This window comes from Pagrus major, chromosome 12, assembly GCF_040436345.1.
Source record: "Pagrus major chromosome 12, Pma_NU_1.0".
In the NCBI taxonomy this organism is placed as follows: domain Eukaryota; kingdom Metazoa; phylum Chordata; class Actinopteri; order Spariformes; family Sparidae; genus Pagrus; species Pagrus major.
Window position 1 is genome coordinate 24,859,285 of NC_133226.1, and position 20,102 is coordinate 24,879,386.

General features: G+C 40.3%; 1 protein-coding gene across 1 annotated transcript; it reads left to right on the top strand.

Annotated features, from left to right (window-relative positions):
* The first annotated feature begins 5,014 nt into the window (after nucleotides 1–5,014).
* On the top strand, nucleotides 5,015–19,488 carry aif1l (allograft inflammatory factor 1-like). The gene is made up of 6 exons (XM_073478283.1): nucleotides 5,015–5,123; nucleotides 5,334–5,395; nucleotides 7,660–7,726; nucleotides 12,250–12,291; nucleotides 12,905–13,067; nucleotides 17,474–19,488. The coding sequence occupies exons 1-6, from the start codon at nucleotides 5,099–5,101 to the stop codon at nucleotides 17,559–17,561; spliced, it is 447 nt and encodes a 148-aa protein (XP_073334384.1). The 5' UTR covers nucleotides 5,015–5,098; the 3' UTR covers nucleotides 17,562–19,488.
* The last annotated feature ends 614 nt before the right edge of the window (nucleotides 19,489–20,102 follow it).

Here is a 20,102-nt window from a genome sequence, read left to right on the forward strand (position 1 = left end):
TCACATTCACCCATCCATACACTGATGGCAGAGGCTGCCGACTGCTCATCAGATTTGGGGTTCAGTATCTTGCTCAAGGACACTTCGACATGCAGCTGGGGGAGCCAGGGATTCGATCCAGTGACCTTCTGAGCTACAGCCGCCCAATTATGTATATTATTGGATTGTTATCACTGATGTATTAATGTGTTAATCACCTTAAAGCAACATTATGTAACTTTTGTGCAACTGGTGTTGCACTGAGAAACTCTAGGGGGCGCCAAATCGCACAAAATGTCAATTTCTACATAGTTTTGCTTTAATGATGAAGCTGTTAAAAGTGGTTTAACTGCTTTATTTAGTTTGTGTCCTGCATGGGTAGCTGGTAAATGTCCCCCTGGAGATCAATAAAGTTTTACTTGAATCTGTAATATTACGGCTTAGTAATAGTAAGTACAAGTACCTCAATATTGTATTTATAGTTCTTGAGTAAACTACCTCAGTTTGCTCTTCACCACTGCATATTGAGATCCATCTCTCATGTCGAGTAAAGAAGAATTAATACGTCTAAGTACAATACAAAAAATGACTTTTTCCACGAGTCAGCAACATGTAGTACGACAGGAGAAAACGTGTGGACCACCCATTTCTCAACATCAACAAAAATCTGAGACAGCTGGAAAATCACTGGGAGGGCAACATATTACAATGTGAAAGTGCTTTGCAGTCTGTTCGATTTAGCACCGGCCTCTGGTCTTGCCAGGGTCATAATTTATTTAAAACCAAGCAGCACTATGATCTAACACTGAATTAATGAATGTTAAAAAAAAAAAAAACAGTAGATGTAAGCTCCCCGGGTATGGCCTCAGCTGAGCCTCGTAGATTAATATGATGCAGTCGTCTCTGTAGCTGTTATAAAGGAAGACCGGTGGACCTTTTCATGTAAATCAGAGTGGTGTAAAAAATTGTCTCCTGTAATAAAAAGTAAAGACACTGTGGTAGAGCGAATGAACTCAAGTATACACTCATAAAACACTCAAACCACGTTTTGTCATTTATGTAAATTCCTGTGTTTTGTTTTGCAGCCGCGGTGACAGAAGATACGACTCTGTGCCCGTCTCCTGACAGACTATAAAATATAGCATGTGAATAAAAAATGTTTTCATAATCACACACAGACATGACTTCTGATCGTACAATATCTTCCTGCTTTGTAAAGACAGGTCTGTTGTGTCTCTGTATAGCCTTTCTTTAGGCTGGAAGAATACATTCAGAAAAATGTGCTGAATCCTGATAAAGGCCTTGCCCCTCAGCTGGCTTATTATTCAGGGTGTGTCTTCACACAAGCAAAAAACCATTTACAGAAAAACCCTTTTCTCAGGATTTGAAGCTGTTACATTTTAATTGTGACGCTGGTGTGTGTGAATCTAACTCGTATTGTCACAATTAGTAAATTACTTGTTAACGTTTCTAATTACCAAATTCGTCAGGTGAGCCTTAAAAAATTACACGTACGCCTCAAAATTAGCAGTGACGAGTCGAGCTTATCGGAAACTGGCAATGCAGGAAGAGCCCACAGTTACACTCTAAAAGCTTTTCACAGTTCCTACATTATTTAACAATTAATGAACATGACACCCCCACAGAAACTGGAGCTGAGAGCCCTATTAGGGAAAAAAAGCCAGTGAATCTATAAACGGGCTCACACAGAGCTCCACTACCAGACTCATCAAGTGTGCAGCGGTAGAGCGACAGATAGGCAGCATCTTTCAGCGGGGGAATGTAACTAAATACAATTGTTCAAGAGAGGGGGGAATATTACACTTTTTACTCAACTACATTTATCTGACGGCTTCAGTTACTTTTCAAATAGAGATTTTTTGCACACGAAACATATGAAAATGTACCCGTGAAATGCTCGGCCAATTAATCGATTGATTGTAACATTTCATAGTTCAATTTCCCTTAAATTACTTTACATCACAAATAAAAATGTTGATACTTTTTACTGTTGGTTGGACGAAACAAGCATTTTGAAGGTGTCACTGTGGATTATTGTGATGATTGTGAGTTTTTACAAATCAAACAATCAGTTGATTAATCGACTAGATAATCAGCTGATTTACCCTTGATGATGATAATCATTATTTGCAAACGTACAATTCAAATTTTAGACCTGTTATAAATGCTAATGTGTGATTTTTCAGTTCATGGTGACATTTGCTTCATACGACTCTTTGCATGCTGACATGGTAAGCTACATGTAAATCTGTCAATACAAAGTGAAATTTCCAGTTCTTCTAGTTTTCACTGGACATTAATTTAACCACAACCAAGTGTATTAATCAATATTCTGTGCTTATCTAATATTCTCCCATCAGTCAAATACAGACCCGAGGCTGGAGTTGGTTTGAATTAAGACAAACTGTAAACCTGAAACAGAGTAACCCTGTGTGGAAAATGCTTTGCATGAAGCACACAAGTGGCTCAGTGGCAATAAACAGATCTGCATCTCTGTGAGTATCATTGTGGCTGACTGCTGAGGCTAATCTAATTAGCTTAATTTGTCTGAATACAAGAGAGAGAGAGATTCAACAGCTCAAACACACCAATAAACACAAAACAAACGTAGCTTTTTAACTGTGTCATGAGCCAGATACTATAGATCTGCAGCATTTACATGAGCAGGGGGGGCAGTGCACCCATTTCACCACAGAAAGAGAGATGTGGTGAAGAGCGTGCTTTTTATGGATGCAACGAAAAGGTAAGCATTTACAGTAAATGACCACAAGGGGGAGACAAAGTATCCTGAATGATCTCATCACTCATATCTTTATCTTAAGCAAAAGTTAAAGTACTACCAAAGTATAAAAATATAAACATATATGATAAATGCATATAAACTTGTGAGGCAGAGAGTTATATTATAACTCTATATCATATTATTGTTTTATCACCACTGATGCTTTAAAACCTAAGCAACATTCATACAGCTGGTGGATGTGGAGGATGTTTAAATGACTTCATATACTGTTGGTAAGACATCATATCTTATAAACTGATCTGAAAGTGTTAATATGTAGCATACTTAGTTACTCCGGCTGTCAGATAAGTAGCAGAGTAAAAAGTAATATGTTTCCCTCTAAAACGTGGTGGAGGAGAAGCATAAAGTAGCAGACAATTGAAATAATCTGGTAAATTAAAAGACACAGTGAGAAAAGGGATGCTGCAGCAATGCACCATATGAGAAAATGTTTTTTGATGCAATCCCTTTCTACTAGGACCCCCAAATAAAAGTATGAACCTTATATATTAGCATCATATGACCTCTTTAAAGTGTTTTGAGGTGTAAATGCTTTCTTTGTGAAGAGGTAGGTGAATTTTATCGACTCATTAGTCATGAAAACATCCCAGAATATTTTGGAAATCTCTTGAATCCAGAAATATATATATATATATATATCAAACCTTCAAACTGTTTTGTTGTGTGAGCTAAGTGGGTCTTCATGAGGCTGACATGACATGAATACATCACATTGAGCATAAAGCCTCATCTGAGGCGATTAGGGGCATAATGATCTCAGACCTAATGAGAAGCAGACAAAGAAATAATCAGACTGAAGGTTTTAGTGTGAATTATAACTTTGTGATTTCAGTTCTGTGGCATCATATAACAGTGTTTACAAGACAGTCACTGCTGGAGGCTCAAAGAGATTAATTTAATGGTGGGTTGTCACATTAAGTATGAAGATGGGTAGTGTGACCTGTATAAATGAATCTGGAATGTATTTCCGCACATTGAAATGCCTTTATTCAGTGAAATGAGCTTCTGTTCCTGGATTATTGGCTCTTTTTGTATCCATTCGTGCCGGTATTGTCTGCTTTCACACGCATTATGTGCAGTTTCCTCACACGCCACGTGATGGTGAGCGCCACTAAGAAGCTCCCAATTTACTCCAACAGCATCACTGGATGATGATGATGGTGATGATGATGATGGAGTCAGTGCACAATGAGACCGGAAATTGGAGGTTTCCGCCTTCAAAATAAGAGCGTGGTTTATTTATTTATTTATTTTAAAAAGGAGGCACAAATGTTTGTTTGTTTTTTCAACAATAGTTTTATAGATTTACACGTATTGTTGATTTGCATATATACAGTGACAATAATTGAATTGGACAGTAAAATAATTTATAGACATGGCTTCACAATTAAAGGAAAGTAAACCTAACATCCATGGGTGACAAAAAGGAGGTTTTGCCACTTTTCTGTTCTTTTTTATCACTGTAAATTAAATATATTTAGGTTTTGGACTGTTGGTCAGACAAAACAAGCTATTTGAAGACCTCACCTTCGACTCTGGGAATCTATATTGGACATTTTTTTTCCAATTCTGATATTTTATTTACCTAAAGATCAATGGATTTATTAAAAGAAAATAATTGAGAAGTTAATCAGTAATGCAAATAATTATTAGTTGCATTACTTACATTTTTCAGCTTCATATTCGTAGACAGGCTGTTCCACAGTATTACACTAGAGAGAAGTCAAACATTTCAGTATATATATTATCATATTACATACTGTACTACTTTTAATCATGTTTATTCACAAATACAGACTACTCTAAGTATAATTAATAATTGTAATATTATATACTATTCTGGTGTAGACTTTTATAGTCACTATACTTTGCTGACTTTGTTTCTGACCGCACAATTGACAATATCACTTTATCCTGCGTACTGTGCGTTTACTGCTTACATTGTGATTCTGAGTATAATAGTAGTAAGTAGTCATTTTATTTATTTATTTATTTGTATTTATTTGTACTTGTTTCTTAGCCTTGTGCTACCGAAACGCATCAAATTTCCCTCTGGGGATCAATAAAGTCTCATTTTATTTATGTAAAGAGGGGTCGATAGTTTATTTTGAAAGGTGTGACCGGATGTCCCTCATCTAAATGCGTCCGTCTTGACCCCCGGAGCGCCGAGTGGCCCAGTGAGCCCGATCTCTAACGGAGAGTAGTAGAGTATCGCCCCGGCGGACGGTTGCGGCAGCCCTCTGGCTCGGATATTTCTCATTTTTCTGGATTAATACATCACAGATAAATTCCGGGATGCCTTCAAACAAAAACACCCAAGGTAATAAACAACACAATAGCGGACTAGCTTGTGTATTTTCCCGGGCATCTGCTTGTGTGTGTGTGTGTGTGTGTGTAGCTAGCTAAAAGCTTAGAGTCTTTACAATAGAGCATCAGCAGGCCAAGCTAAGCCTCTGTCGATACTAACTAGCTTTGCTGTTTAAAAAATAATAATAATAATAATAATGATTTTCCTTTTTTTTTTTTGTAGGGGGGAAAACCTTTGGACTCTTGAAGGAGCAGCAGAGGCAAAAACTGGAAGAAATAAACCAGGTACGCGTCTAACGGGCACCTCAGGGGGGGATTTGAATGTACTAACGAGCACCGATACACTTGACTTGGCATTGGCCTTGTTCGTGAACGTGAGGCCACATTGATGTTAGATTTAACAGTCCCTGGCAGCAGTATGAATAATGAATCCACACACCCCCACTTCTCCCTAGATGCCAGTCACATTTATTGGAGTTTGACCGCAGCGATGCTGTTGATGCGTTTTATTGATTTCCCCCTGCAGTCTCGTGGCACTTGTTGAATGGCAGCATGCTGTCACACATGTCTGAGTATTTTCCCTCTGACCTGATCATATCGACCTGTTCGTCACAACAACAAAAAAAGAAATGCACTTGAAGCTCGTTGTGCAAAAGCCGACCCATATTTTTTCTGTGTGAGCTTCTCTGCCCCTGCGTGTCGACGGGGGAACAGGTGTCTGAATGAGCTCTTTGTCTTAACATCAGGGCCTCGCTTGGTTCAGATATCTCTGTAGTAGTTCCCACAGATTAACTAGATGTCTGTATAATCTCTTGTTCCCCCCCCCCTCCTTTGCTCTGGCTGGACGCCTGTCATCAGCTCCCCACATGGAAAAAACCAGGTCGCGGCAAGAGGGCAGCCGGGAGCGCCTGTCACATTCCTGTGCAAGCACTCACCCTTCCTTCATGGAGATTTATCTAGGCTTTAATATCCTTCATTTTTTTTTCTTTCTCATCAGAGAGATGGGAGGAGATATGACCCACAATTCCCTAAGCGGCGAGGTTTAAAAATAACTGTGATGTGCTGTGATTAAATCCACATTATATGAACATGGGTGCATTTCCACACGTTGATCCTGTGGGGATGAAACTTCAGATCCTATCATCTCATAAATGCTGCTAGTTATATATGTTTATTTATTTTATTTGCATTAGTTATTAGATTAGCGATGCACCAATTGTGAAATTCTGGCCCGATACCCATGTTTAGAATAGTGCCATGGGTTTTTGTTTTGTTTGTGTTGTTTATCTTGTATTTCTTGTTAGTTATCACCTCTTCCAAGGAGGTTTAGTTTCACCTGTGTCCGTGTGTTGGTTTGTCTGCAGGATTACACAAAAACTACTGAGCGCATTTCTATCAAACTTGGATGTGAGATGGGTCCAGGCCCAGAATGGACCCCCATTATGTTTTGATGTGGATCAGGATAAAGGATTTCGCTTTATTTAACATTCTGAGATAAGGCATTTCTCTACATTTTCGCTAATTTCTCAGAAATAACAAAAGGTATTTGGTGTTGGCGGGGTGCCATTGTAGTTCCCCCTTTTCTGCCAGAGAAAGAAAGAAATCCTCTAGAGCTGCAATAATTAATTGCAAGCCAGTCGCCAGAATAAATGTTGGCAATGAACATTACCTGTACTTCCACAGCCGAACAAACTGATGGGAGAGATGTCGCTGGTTGGTTGCTGGTTTCTCTGTTTCCAGCTTCTCAAACAAGACAGAACAAGATATTTTAAGATTTCATCTTGGGCTCTGATTGATTGTGATGAACCAAACAGCTAATGGAAACAGTTTGCTGATAATTTGATCATGAAAATAGAAAATCTGAATCTTCAGCTAAAGTCAGTAGCTGCATTTGACCTCTGTATTATGAAACAGTCTTTGCAGAGATACTGACCGAGATTTCATGGCCTGTTATACTTCTTCAAATATACTCGCATACTTGTGAGATAACACCGTGACATTCCTGTGTGCTTGGTGGAGTTTCAGCCGTGATTCAGCACCGCTGAGTCAGGCGTCTGAGATAAACATCCAGTTGTGGTGTTTACCCTCTTCACCCTTAATTACAAGCCTGACAGACACACAGAGGTCAACACAGAGAACAAAATCAGCCTCTGTCTCTCTCGCTCTCGCTTCCTTCCGTGTAGATTGAGTCCCACATGGCAGAATGCGTCATTATAGTTTCATTAGAATAGCTCCCTTCAGGCTCTTTCCCTCTACACCCTTGTGAGGTGTCCCACTTAATGAACACGGTGATAAGTAAGGACAATCCAGGAAGGGGGAGGCCTGTGACTCATCATTCTGAAGTTGGAAGTTTTTGACACGCAACACAATCGGTTTCATGTTGTTAATGCTCTCATTTGTGTGTGGGTTTCTGTCCTCTTTGATTGTATAACAAAGGTGGAAGTTTCACAGAAAATGAGCCAAAAGCTGATTCAAGTTTATGTCGTAAAACCAGTTTTTTCTGATCACCTTCCTTTTTGTTTGCCCCTCTTCTTCCTCCTCCTCCTCAGGAATACCTGGAAGACCAGAAATACAGGGATGAAGAAGACCTGGCCGAGAAATTGGAAAGTCTCAAAAGTAAGCAGATCCAGTCCTCCTCTCAGTAGTTTTGGTATCTGCGAGCATGTGGTCCTCTTTTTTTTTGAGGGCGTGCTCCTTTTTCCTGGCTTTTGTCTTAACCTAAGTATTTGTTTGTTTGTTGGCAGTCTGCACACACACCCACAATTCTTCAGCATTTTGTTTTTCTGTGTGGGAGAGACAGACTGCTGTGATTTCTGAGAGATTTGCAAGGCCAAGTCCTCAGCGGCCTTGGAGGAATGTGCCGGGGCGTTCCTCTGCTTGTTGTTATAATATTCAGAACTTTGGCGGGTAAACTCGCAGCTCCTGGGAATAGACAAAAACACTGCAAATAGGAGGGTAATTACTGGAACATGATTGCATGATTTATCAAAGAACTCCACCCCATTGCTCAGACATTACACATTAGCGTTGTGGGTGTCCGTAGAGTATTTTAGCTTTCTTTTTCTGTGGATGTGAATTTCTTATCTGTGATTGTTCTAGACGGGATAACATAAGGCTGTTCAGTCTTATAGAGGGCATATGTCTTGAAATGAGGAACATGCTCCAGCGTCCTACTTACAATCTGTGCTCGCTGGAGGAAATAGAGCAGTGATATATAAACAGTAAGGGGACCCGACACCCAAGTCCTGGGAGGGTTGCTGTTTTTTTTTTCCCTTCCATCTTTTTCTTTCTTTTTCCATACTGTCCCAGTGACCCAGAGGTCGGTATCTAAACGCTGCGCTTTGAACCACCAGCCGAAGCACATTAATGCAGCTCCAGACCAGAAACCTTTTAAACAAACCTCCCGTTAATGTTAATACACAGGCTGCAGCAAGTAAAGTTGGTTCATCGTTCATCGGACTAATTTAAATTGTGAAAACTATTACAATTAGACTGAGATCCAGGATTTATAGTGGAGCTTGCCCACTTCAATAGAGCATCGATCCCAGAGGAAGTCAGGGACCGGACAGGCCGGACTGGGTTCAGGCTAAACTTAGAAACGATGTGCGGGTTCAAGGTCAGGTTCAGTCACGTAACAACATGGTGCTTTCAAGTTCTTTAAGTAAAAATATAGCGGTTTTCAGACTAAAAATGCAGTCCAAGCCATCGCCATCTTTTTTCTTAAATCTATTATAATATGCTTCTTAAAGCCGCATTCAGGTAATATCAGCAGAGCAGCAATAACTGGAAAAGCTAACCTTGTAATCACATTGGATAAATGTTTCACATTGAATTAATTTTATATATTAAACTGTCCGTGATGGTGGTTTCCAGCAGTTGACTTCAGTTCAGCAGGTGATTCATCGACCACATTTAATCAGAGCAGCATGCAGCCAATTCAGCAATTCATTTTGTGTTTTTACAAGTCGGCAAAAGAAGAGACAAACAAGTTAATGACCCAGTTTGTCACAAACAGGTGATGACGTTTGAGAAACTAAGCCTGAAGTTTGTCTGATGATCACCAGGTAGACACTGGCGATGATCACCAGCTGGGCACTCATTTAAACATCAGTTTAAAGTGCATTTCGAGCTGGCTCTTGCTGCCATAAATGCTGCTTACCCCTTCTGCCAACCAGTTTTTCTATTAAAACATCAATTCTCAAGTTTATATAGATTGTGTCAAATCACCAGAGCTCTAACTCAGTTCAGTTTTCAATGTTATGTCGTGACAATGCTGTGATTAGGCACAAAAACCACTTGGTTAGGGTTAGAAAAAAAATCATGTTTTGGCTTAAAATACAAGTTTTCTGTCGCCACAAAGCTGGAGATGTCACGAGGTCTCCCTAAAAACATCTGCTTTGTCGCCACAAACATGGTTGGAAATTGTCTTGATGTCTCCTCAAAAAATATCCAGTGGTTTCACACTTACAAATGATGAAAAAGACTTGAACTGGTCACTGGCTTGGCATCCTTCTCATGTAACGAAGCGACCATCATCATAAACATGTAATGTGAACGTGACACGACACATATTGTAGAAATGTCAATATGGTACCTAAACTATGTACCAGTGGTTTGAGGATTCGTTAACGGCTAACATTTTATTCTGCAGACTGGGCTGAAAAGAGAACAGAAATCAAGTTGTTTTTAGAAAGAACAGTACCCTGCACAGAAGCGTTTATCTAACCCTCAGGGTCAGTGTCTTTTAAAAGGATGGGAACATTTTTGTTTATTTGTGGGATAAAATGACAGAGGAAGTCATTATCCTCTTATTTGAAAAGCTCTAAAGCTCTCAGAGCGATTGGTGGACAAACACCCCATCAAACTAGTCCACCTAAATCAAACTTAAATCACAGACCCTCCTTATTGACGTCAAATATCGACGTGATGCCGTAGAATGAATGTAGGTCAGGAGGATTCACCGAAGACTTCAGAGTTGAGCTGTTTTCTGTGGCTGCAGATGATCAACAGGCTGCTCTACGACAAGTGGCCCACTCAAGAACGGCTCTGTGTGTGTGTGTGTGTGTGTGTGTGTGTGTGTGTGTGTGTGTGTGTGTGTGTGTGTGTGGAGGCCCCTCTCCTCATAGTTTACGAACAGGGTTAGCATTGTCCTGTCCCTCTCCCCCATGGGTTCACACAGTTAACACAGTTCTTTCTCTTCCTCACACACACACACACACACACACACACACACACACACACAGAGCTGCCAGTGTGGGACAGAAATAGCGAGTGAAATCTGACTAAAGTGGCTTTCTGGACAAAAGATAGTGGTGAAATGTAGGGAGAAGCGGGAAAATGTCTGCCTTTAGTATTTCAGTTGCATGGTGACACAAATGTATACGCTATACATACTTTTTTTGGGATCATTTTTTGGCAGGTTGTGAACTTTTAGAGGTCCTGTCTCAGATTATCATACTATAAAACTGTGATGGAAGCAGAGGGCAGAGCAGCTCTTCTCTGACCCGCTCAGTCCAGATTCTGAATGCAGCAGAACCACTTAGCAACCAGATGCTGCTACAACCTCCACTGATGTGTAGTGTGATCAACTCTGAAGGTGACATAGATGATGCGCTGAGTTTTTAAAGCTGGACTATGAGCAGAACGCTGAGTAGAAATCTGATATTGTTTCATCACAGATGGTGAACAGAAAGCCATTAAAACATCAGTGTCACGGATTAGAGCTGCTGTCGCTAATGTGCTCTCTGCAGCTGTTGAGCCGGAGATTGATTGTGAGATACTGCAAAAGACACACTTTTAAACTCTGATATAGAAATGATTATTTAAGAGTAGATCATTTCGAACCTAGTTTTAAGGACCACTATTTAACTGGCATCGATAAAATGAAGCTGTAGTAATTAATTGAAGGATAATTTCACTCAAAAATGAAAATGTAGTCGTCTGATCGCTCCCATACGGATGGAAAGTCTGAAGTTTCATGGACAACAAAACATTTCTGGAGCTTCACAGCAGAACAACGTTGCAGCATTCTTCTAAACAACTGATGTAGATGGGGATTTATGGAGGAAAAAAAAAACCTTGAATGGTTCCAGCTTAATCCAAGTCTCACGAAGCTCTGAGATCCAACACTGATTTAAAAAAGATGTCATCTAAACTCTCTACGTGCGGTCAAGCTTATGCACCCACTTCAAACAGGGTCCGTGCTTCGCTTCGATTTTGGCTTTTAAAATGGTGTAAATAACATCTTTTCAAATCAATTTGGGATCTTGGATTATACAAAGATTTAGATTGCACTGGACAGGCTGTATGGAGCTGTATGGGTGAGTAGATAATGACTACATTTTATGTAACTATTTATTCATCTAAACTTCGGACTGAGCGAGTTCTAGCTGTTGCGTCCTGCTCTATGCTAAGCTCAGATAACTGTCTCTTTTATCAGACAAATATGAGAGTGGTATCGATCTTCTCATCTAACTCTCAGCAAGAAAGAGAAAAAGCATAATTACTGAAACGTGACTATCTGCATCTCTCATTCTTTGCTTTTTGCTAATTAAAAATGAACTGTTGAGTTGCTAAATACTGAATTTGGTGTTTAAGAGAAACAAGCAACTCCAAATCTTGCTATTTGTTCAGCTCAGACTGAAGTGTGGGATCTGTTTGTGAAGCATCAGTGGTTTGTCTGCATGTAGTCAGACCCGAAGCATCAGGTTTAATCTGAGTGAGTGACTGTGGGGGGGAACTGACCACCCGAGCTTCACAACTCTCAGCCCAAGCATCTTTGTTTTCTTTTGTGTTTGAACGTCTCTTCTAACTCTTTGCCCTCTCACTCTCTAATCTGTCTCACCTGCCAACCCCACTCAGCTGCCCTTCGCCTGCTGTCCACTGACAGACATCCAAAACACACACACACACACATACAAAGAAACACACCTGTCATTATCAGCTGTTTGTGTCTTTCCTTTTGCCAAGTCAGCTGTCGGCAGTGTAAGACAGTGAGATCACAGACAGTGTGCTAACAGTTGCTGATGTGCAAAATGCCAGCTGATGGTTGGTGTTAAAATGTTGCACTAGCGTATGTGGTGTGTGGGCAGAGAATAAATTACCACCGTTAGTCATGATCTCTTGTGTTTGTTTTCCAGATAAATATGCAGAGTTTGACCTGAATGACCAAGGAGAGATTGGTGAGTAACAGTAGAGCTGGAACACCAACTGCACCTCAAACAACAACTGTCAGCAGACTCGTGTGCAGTGTCGACATGAGGGAACAGTAATTAATACTCCGAGTGTGTGTTGTCTGACCAGTGTGAGCGCAGGGTTTGAACAGGCTCATGTGTCATGTTTGTGTCCTGTGTGTAAAGTGAGACCTCACTGTACAGCCGTGCGAAAGGTCTTCAGTTCATGAGCAGATGTGAGGCGAACCGTCGTGTCACAGTCAGACAGCGGACACGGCATCCGTCTGCAGATCCTGGAAGAAGTTGCTAAATTTCCCATGTGACAAAGTGTGTTTATTTACTAACGTACAAGGCATGTAAATCACAAGTTTCATCAGGATACAATATTATATTGATTCTTTGGACAACGATACGATATTTGCCAATATCACAAAGTCTGTCACGATAGTGTGCAAAATAGCAAATGTTAGCATCCTAGCACACATGCTAATAAGTCGTGAGCATAACATTTATATAACAACAAACATTATGCCTGTGATCATGCCTAATATAAATGCATTAAAAAAAATTCATGTTCTCTCATCATAGCATGGATTTGATTGTCATCTGTATCTTCTTTCAGATCTGATGGGTCTGAAGCGGATGATGGAGAAGCTGGGGGTGCCCAAGACCCACTTGGAGTTGAAAAAAATGATTGTCGAGGTGACGGGCGGCAGCAGCAACGCTATAAACTACAGGGACTTTGTCAAAATGATGCTGGGCAAGCGCTCAGCAGTACTCAAACTGTAAGTAAACCTCTGTGCGTGTGTTTTACGTGCAGTATGTGCAGACTCGGTTGTGTCTATAAACCATCTGCTCGTTCGTTGTGTTCGTCTGAGAGGGAGGATATGAATCGTGCGCTGTCAGCCAATTGTTTCATCCATCAGCAGGGGGTCACGGGATGACTGGCGATGATGTCATTAGCCACATGCTGCGTTAGTGGTTAATCTCCATCTATGTAGCCTCTCCATAGTCAACCCATCCTTCTCTTCAGCCGGGATTAGGTAACTGACGATAGGCTTATTAACTACTAACAGTCATGTAGGACTGAAGAAAAATAACAAAACTCATCAGATTCTGTCAACAGCTTTTTGTCAATGGACCCCGGTCGTTTAAGGTGACAGGTTTCCAGATATTTTGAAACGGGTGAGTGTAAACGGTGTAAGCCTTTTAAAGCAGCCTTGCAAGTGGGGTCGAGAGTGTATTGGTCGCCGCCTGTCAGTCCTGCTGGTCTAAGCCGGCTGGGCCCTTTAGTAGACAAATCTCATAATCCCAATAACACCAAGCAGAGAAAATGCATAACTTTTCCTCCTTTGCCCACAACCATTTTTCGAGAGTGTTTCCCTTAATCCCCCGGCCACTATTTATAAATGTCTCATTCCCTTATGACCTCACTTGTCCACTCAGTAGCATTCTAGTAAATATAATCAGATGTTGAAATTTCACTACTTTGGAAGGATTTTCTTTCCCTCTTATGAAATCAAGCTCAACTGTGCAGAATTAACACAGTCGGGAACAGGAAAGGAGTTTTCATTTGAGTGAGTGTCTATTAGCGACCTCCGCTTATTGTCGTGTGTGTTACAGACATATTCCTTGTTCTGATTAAAAAGTGAAACATTGGTCACAGCATGTAGTTTATCTGCCTATATAAGATATCTTGCTGTTTCAGTCTACTGCTTTGTGCTCTCTGATAGCTGCAAAGGTCTACAACGCCTCTCTTGTGTGCTGCTGTTTTTGTCTCTAGAGAGAGGAGAGGAGAGGGGAGGGAGAACAGTGTTATTCAGAGCATTAGGAGGGCATTGGGGAGTTGGTTGCAATGGGAGGAAATGATTGAGGTCATGCTCCACAATTGGGCCTCCTTTGTAAAAGCTCTTTGAATAAAGTTGCTATTTGAGAAAAGTTTGCGAGGACAGCACAGTCAGTCTAGTTTGTTTAACCAAGATTTTTGAGTGACAGATGAGCCTTTTTTGTTTTATGTTAACAGTTGTTAAACAAGTGGCAACAGCTGTGAGGAGTCGTCTGCTACAAAACTTTTGATTTTAGGCTTTACAAAAAACAAAATTCCACAATTTGAGACGACATAGTTGCTGCTCAATTTATCAGAGTCGGCCAACTCTGGTGGAGAGAGGCGAGTGCAGAGCCCGACCCGCTGGAGGAATAAACATTCGGCATTGCTTCCAATTCAGCTTTGATCCTGAACCATTTATCAATGGGGGGGATCGCAGAGATTACTGTTAAATGTTTAGGATTAAGAAGTGGATTTATCCTCGCTCCCATTTATCAACCTGACTGCAGCAGCGATCCGTGGAGGTGGCTTACATTGTCGGGTGTTTATTTGCTGTAAATGTAACATTACAGAAAGGAAAGGGTAAAAAGGGAAGAGAGAAGTCTTTGGTCAGTGATTGACTTGAATTCAAAAAACACAGGCACACATACCCTTGGTGCATGCTACTGTTCGCTAGCTTATGGCTGATGCGCAGTGATCAGGCTGTTGAATGAAAATCTATCTGACATGAGCCAGGAAAAAATGTTCACGGATTAGGTAATGTTTTAGTTGTATTCATGTTACATTTAGTCTCATTCGCTGACTCTCACTCTGTCCAGGAGGTTATAGTGACAGGCGTCGAAATGAAAAATGTGGATTTCTCTGGGTTTGAACATTGTCGGAAACATTTGGGATAATAAAAGTGCAGAATATGTATAAAAAGGGTTTTTAAAGACATTTTTGATGCAGAATTCTTACATATTATATTTATTAATTAGAATATCAAAGGGTCCTACCTACTGACTTAATATCACTGTGTGTGTATGTGTGCATCTGTTATGTACTGTAGACTGCAGTCGATGGTAAACAATAACAAGATTAGGTCAGCTGGTCACTTCATCTATTAAACTAATCTGTCCACATATCAGATTAGCCTAACATAGCATTAGGCTAAAATTATACATAGTCGGTATCATTTCTAATAGACAGAGTCATAACAATGCAGCTCACATATTTACAATGTGTAATTTATTAACAAATGCAGGACATTTGACTTGTTATTGGATCGTCAATGAATCAGTAGCTGACTGATGACTCTTAGCGGTGACCCGACCGACTTTTTGTAACGGAGGAGGTATCGGTAGTGTGAAGAAAAAAGGAGGCAATGAATGAGAGCGGTTGCCGGAGAGATGTGCCAGCAAGAGCGTGAGTTTGCCGAGTGCCGGTTTCATCGCTGGGATCATTGCTCCTTATGGGCTTAGTGGAGCTTTGCAGAGTTTTCCAAAAAAGGAAATTAAAGACAGGCATTCGCTCTGAATAGCTCCCGTCAGATCACTCACTCTACTGTGTACAGCCTAAACTGCTATTCCCCGCAGTCCCTTTGTGGTTTCCCTTCATTCCTTTCACTTACTGCCCAGCTATTTCATACCCCAACTGTAACTGTGGCTTCTTGTCTCCTCCAGGAGCTGATTATCCCTCCTCACTCACACACCCTGCTTGCATTGTTAATCCTCCTTTTTGTTCGTGTCTTTTACTACACTCTGTCTTCCTAATTTATGTTTACATTTTGTTTTCTTTATGCCTCTCTCCATGGTGCTGAGGCCATCAAAAACAAAGTTGTCTTGTTTCTATGTAGCTATTAAATTCAGTCAGAGTGATTTGTAGGTTAATCAATTAGCCGATTCACAGAAAGTTTAAGTCTCAAGTCTCTCACTTTCGAAGGGTTGCTGCTTTTCTTTCTTTCATGTGATAATTAATTGATAATTTGGGGGTTTGGAGCTGCTGTTCAGACAAAATGAGCTATTTAAAGACTTGAGCTTGAGCTTCAGGAAATTGTAACGACTGGTTTTATTTCCTTGCATTTTATGGACCAAAAGATTAGTCTACTAGTTGAGAAAATTGCATATTTTTGATTGTTAATTGCATCAAACACATTGAACAGCAATGCAATGAATGCATATTAAATGCGATATTTTAGTCACTGAATTATGATTTTTTTTTTTTTTTCATTTCATTAGTAAGACATCAATATGGCATAACAAAACCAAATCTAAATATTTATACAAGTTGTACAATTGTGCTTTTGTTGACTGCTGAGCACCGCACAAAGCTATAAACTAAATATTTGATTGGTGTGCTCGCTGTCTCGTAGTCACACAGCGTCATATCGTAGGTTGCATCAGCCTGTGTTTATACTACAGACATAAACCAAAGCAGCCCTGAAGTTTGCCCTGGTATTCAACCAGACACACTATAATAACCAACTCACACACCTCATTAACCACCCAGAAGTCTACACCGCAGAGAAAGGCACCAAGCACAGCCTAGCAACCACCTAGCAATGCTGCAGCGAATATTTAGCAACACCCCAAACAAACCTGTTTTGCACAGGCAGCAAACATAGATGGATACAGGCTGGATAAAGGATGGATACTGAACAGATGGATGCAGGATAGATACAGGATGGATACTGGATAGATGGATGCAGGATAGGTAGTAGATGGAATAGATGGATGCAACCAGCACAGTGGCGCAGTACAGGATGGATACAGGATGGCTACAAGATGGATAGGTACAGGATCGATACAGGATCGATTCAGAATGGACAGAGTTTGAGACCCATAGGTTCTCTCCAAGATACCGGTGAGCTACAAGATGGATACAGGATGGTTACAAGATAGATCAAGTATCGATATCGGATGGATACAGGATAGCTACAAGATGGGTAGGGACAGGATAGATACACGATATATGATAGAGACAAGATGGATAGGGGCAGGTCGATACAGGACGGATATGGGACAGATGGATGCAGGATAGATACAGGGTGGATAGATCAAGTATTGATACAGGATAGGTACAAGATGGATAGGGACAGGGTGGATAAGTACAGAATAAATTGATAGATAGATGGATACAGGATACAGGATAGATGGATGGTGGACAGGATGGTTGTAGGATAGCCACAGGATGGATAGTGGATAGATGGATCCAGGATAGATACAAGACACATAGGTACAGGATAGATGGATGAGTGCAGACTGAATACAGGATAGATACAAGTTCTTTCGACATAGTGGTGATGTATTTATTTATTGATCTGTATCTAGATTTAAATAAATTCCTTGCCATCTCATGAGTCCTCTCTCTCTCTCTCTCTCTCCACAGTGTCTTGATCTTTGAGGACAAAGCCAACGGCGCTACCTGCAAACCAGATGGACCCCCTCCGAAGCGGGACATCGCTAGCCTGCCTTAAGCGTAAACTGTCAGCGGCGCAGAGGGACCACCGGTGGTTCGCTTGAAACTGAGTCATCCTCTTAACGTGGAGTTTTGTATTAGTGTGGGACCAGTGATTCAGGGTGTTATTTTGTGATATACGGTGTGTGCAAGGTGTCTGTTATTTGGAAGAGCCCCACAACTCACTAAATGATGTTTGACTGTGAATATTATCATTCATTCATTCTTTTATTTCCCTTAATTATAATGTAGCAATGATAGTTGATACGTGTACTCTGCTTCATAAATTACATTTTGTACTAAGTGTTTCATGGTTATTTTTGAAGGGAAGACTCCAGATTCTCCAGAGGTGGTTTTCCTTCTTTCTTTCTTTTTCTTTTTTTTGTTTTTGGGACACGTTCATTTTCAATGTGAGAGTAGGACGCTTTTTGGAGAAGCACAAGGAAAAAGAAGCAGTTTTTTCCAACACATTTTTGCACTGTCCTCAGTGGTCTTGGATGGATTCCTGCCAGGCTAATCTTGGTCAGCTTCTCGCTTTAGATCAGGTGCCAGAGATTACAGGCCCAGCCCATTTCCTCCTGGGTCAAACAAAAATCATCCGCCCTTGGAGCTGGAATACTGATCTGGAATCAGTAACTACATTATCATGGCCGCCTCATGATCTGAAAACATTTTTTTTTTATATATATATATGTAGATGTCTGTACTGCTATGAATATTCACTCCCACTAGTTGAGAGAAGAATAAGAGATCATGTTGACCGTGGGACTTTTGGTTTTTTAGTGCGTGGCTTTGAGGAACAGCAACTCAGTTTTTAGATCTGTAAGGTTAAAGCACGTTAGTTTTGGAAGGAGTGTGATTTACAGGCACACAACGAGCATCACAAATGTACATAGTATACTCCACACAGTACAATCATATTCTTTCCAAGTGCCTCAACATGCAGATACTGTAGAGCTAAAACACGCAGAAAGGATGGAGTTCCATGCAAGCAGTCCTCTTAGCTCACTAATTCCGGGGAAAACAGTGAAATAATGTTTCTTTGTTATTTGGTGAGATAGTTTTAATGATGTTTGTTGAATTATATTGATATGGTGTTTCAAAACTAGTTTCAATGTTTGTTTTCCCTTCCCTTGCAGTTACTTTGTTTTAATTTTTTACATCACAGCAGGCGTTTAACCTTTTTAAAAAAAGCCGTCTAGGTTATTATACTTGTCTCGCAATTCATATATGTGTTTATAATTTGTAGCCGGCCATCCCTCTCTGTTAAACAACGGTTCATCGTCCTGTGAATTCTGCATTTTGTGCCTCAGTATTTGTCTCTCCACTTTTAAATTTTTCCTCTATCTCACACTATTTACTGTGAATTTGGTACGTAGTATTTTTAACCCGATTAACATGTTATGAACTATGTTACTTTGTTTTCGGTCTGACAGGTTTGTTCCATCTTTCCATGTTGTTAAGATGCACATTGTTTGCAGACACCAAAGGAATTAAAAATTCTTTACACACTGGCCTGTTAAGTTTTTGAATTGTTTAATTGCAGTAATGGAGCTCTGTCTCATTAAACTCCTGATTTTTGAGTTTGGGTGAAAAATGAAAATCGTGGTTAAATATTTTAATACTTTTTTTATGTCACTACTAAACACCAGTGTTTGTTAGAGCTCATTTCCCACTGTTACGATGTGCTACACTGAGAGAGACATTTAGTCATGAATGCAGTAATGCTGCCATCGAGCTCGGGCTCTCACTGCAGCACAGTGCTGATAGATCGATTCATCTTCCAGTACATTCACATAACTGGTTGTGTGGGAATCTGTGTGTTTCATTGTAATAATGCTTTCATTCCATATTTCTTTCTCACCCACTTTCCATGTTGCTTATTGTACGTGCAGATGTATGCATACACACTCTTGAGCAATAAAAAATGTTTTCATGAAAAAGTACATGGCAGCTTAAACTCTTGATTTTCTGTGTACACATTCCATTTCATTTGGTGTTTCTGTGTGTGATAGTGAAAGCAAAGATGGGCATCAGTGTATCAAAATCTAATAAAATCAGGTACTGTGACCTTAAAGGACAAGTTCACCCAGAAATGAAAATTCAGTCATTATCTCCTCATTCCCATTATGATGGAAAGTTGGGTGACGTTTCATAGTCCACAAAACAGTGTTGCAGCATTCTCCTAGACAACTGAATTATATTGGGGGTGGGGGGACAATAAAACATAAATAACTTAAAGCTCATCATGCATAATTCAAGTCTCTGGAAGCCCCGAGATCCCAAACTGATCTGAACAGAAGTTATTTATACCCTTGAGCTCACCCACTTCTAAACAGGGTGTGTACTTTTAGCTCAGCAGCTATGGTGAAGATTTGGGGCTAAAAAAGTGTGTAAATAACGTCTTTTTAAATCAATTTGGGATCCCAGGGCTTCTGGTATGGAGCCATTTTATATATTTTTTTGTTTTACATTTTAAAATTAGTCCCCATCTACTTCAGTTGTGTCCGAGAATGCTGCAACACTGTTTCATTGTGAAGCTCCAGAAATGTTTTGCAGA

Bases quoted from the DNA above. Each gene is read 5' to 3' on its own strand.
- aif1l (XM_073478283.1), top strand. From the start codon at position 5,099: ATGCCTTCAAACAAAAACACCCAAG. The intron at 7,727-12,249 runs GTAAGCAGATCC...TTTGTTTTCCAG, and splicing joins GAAATTGGAAAGTCTCAAAA to ATAAATATGCAGAGTTTGAC. The intron at 12,292-12,904 runs GTGAGTAACAGT...ATCTTCTTTCAG, and splicing joins GAATGACCAAGGAGAGATTG to ATCTGATGGGTCTGAAGCGG.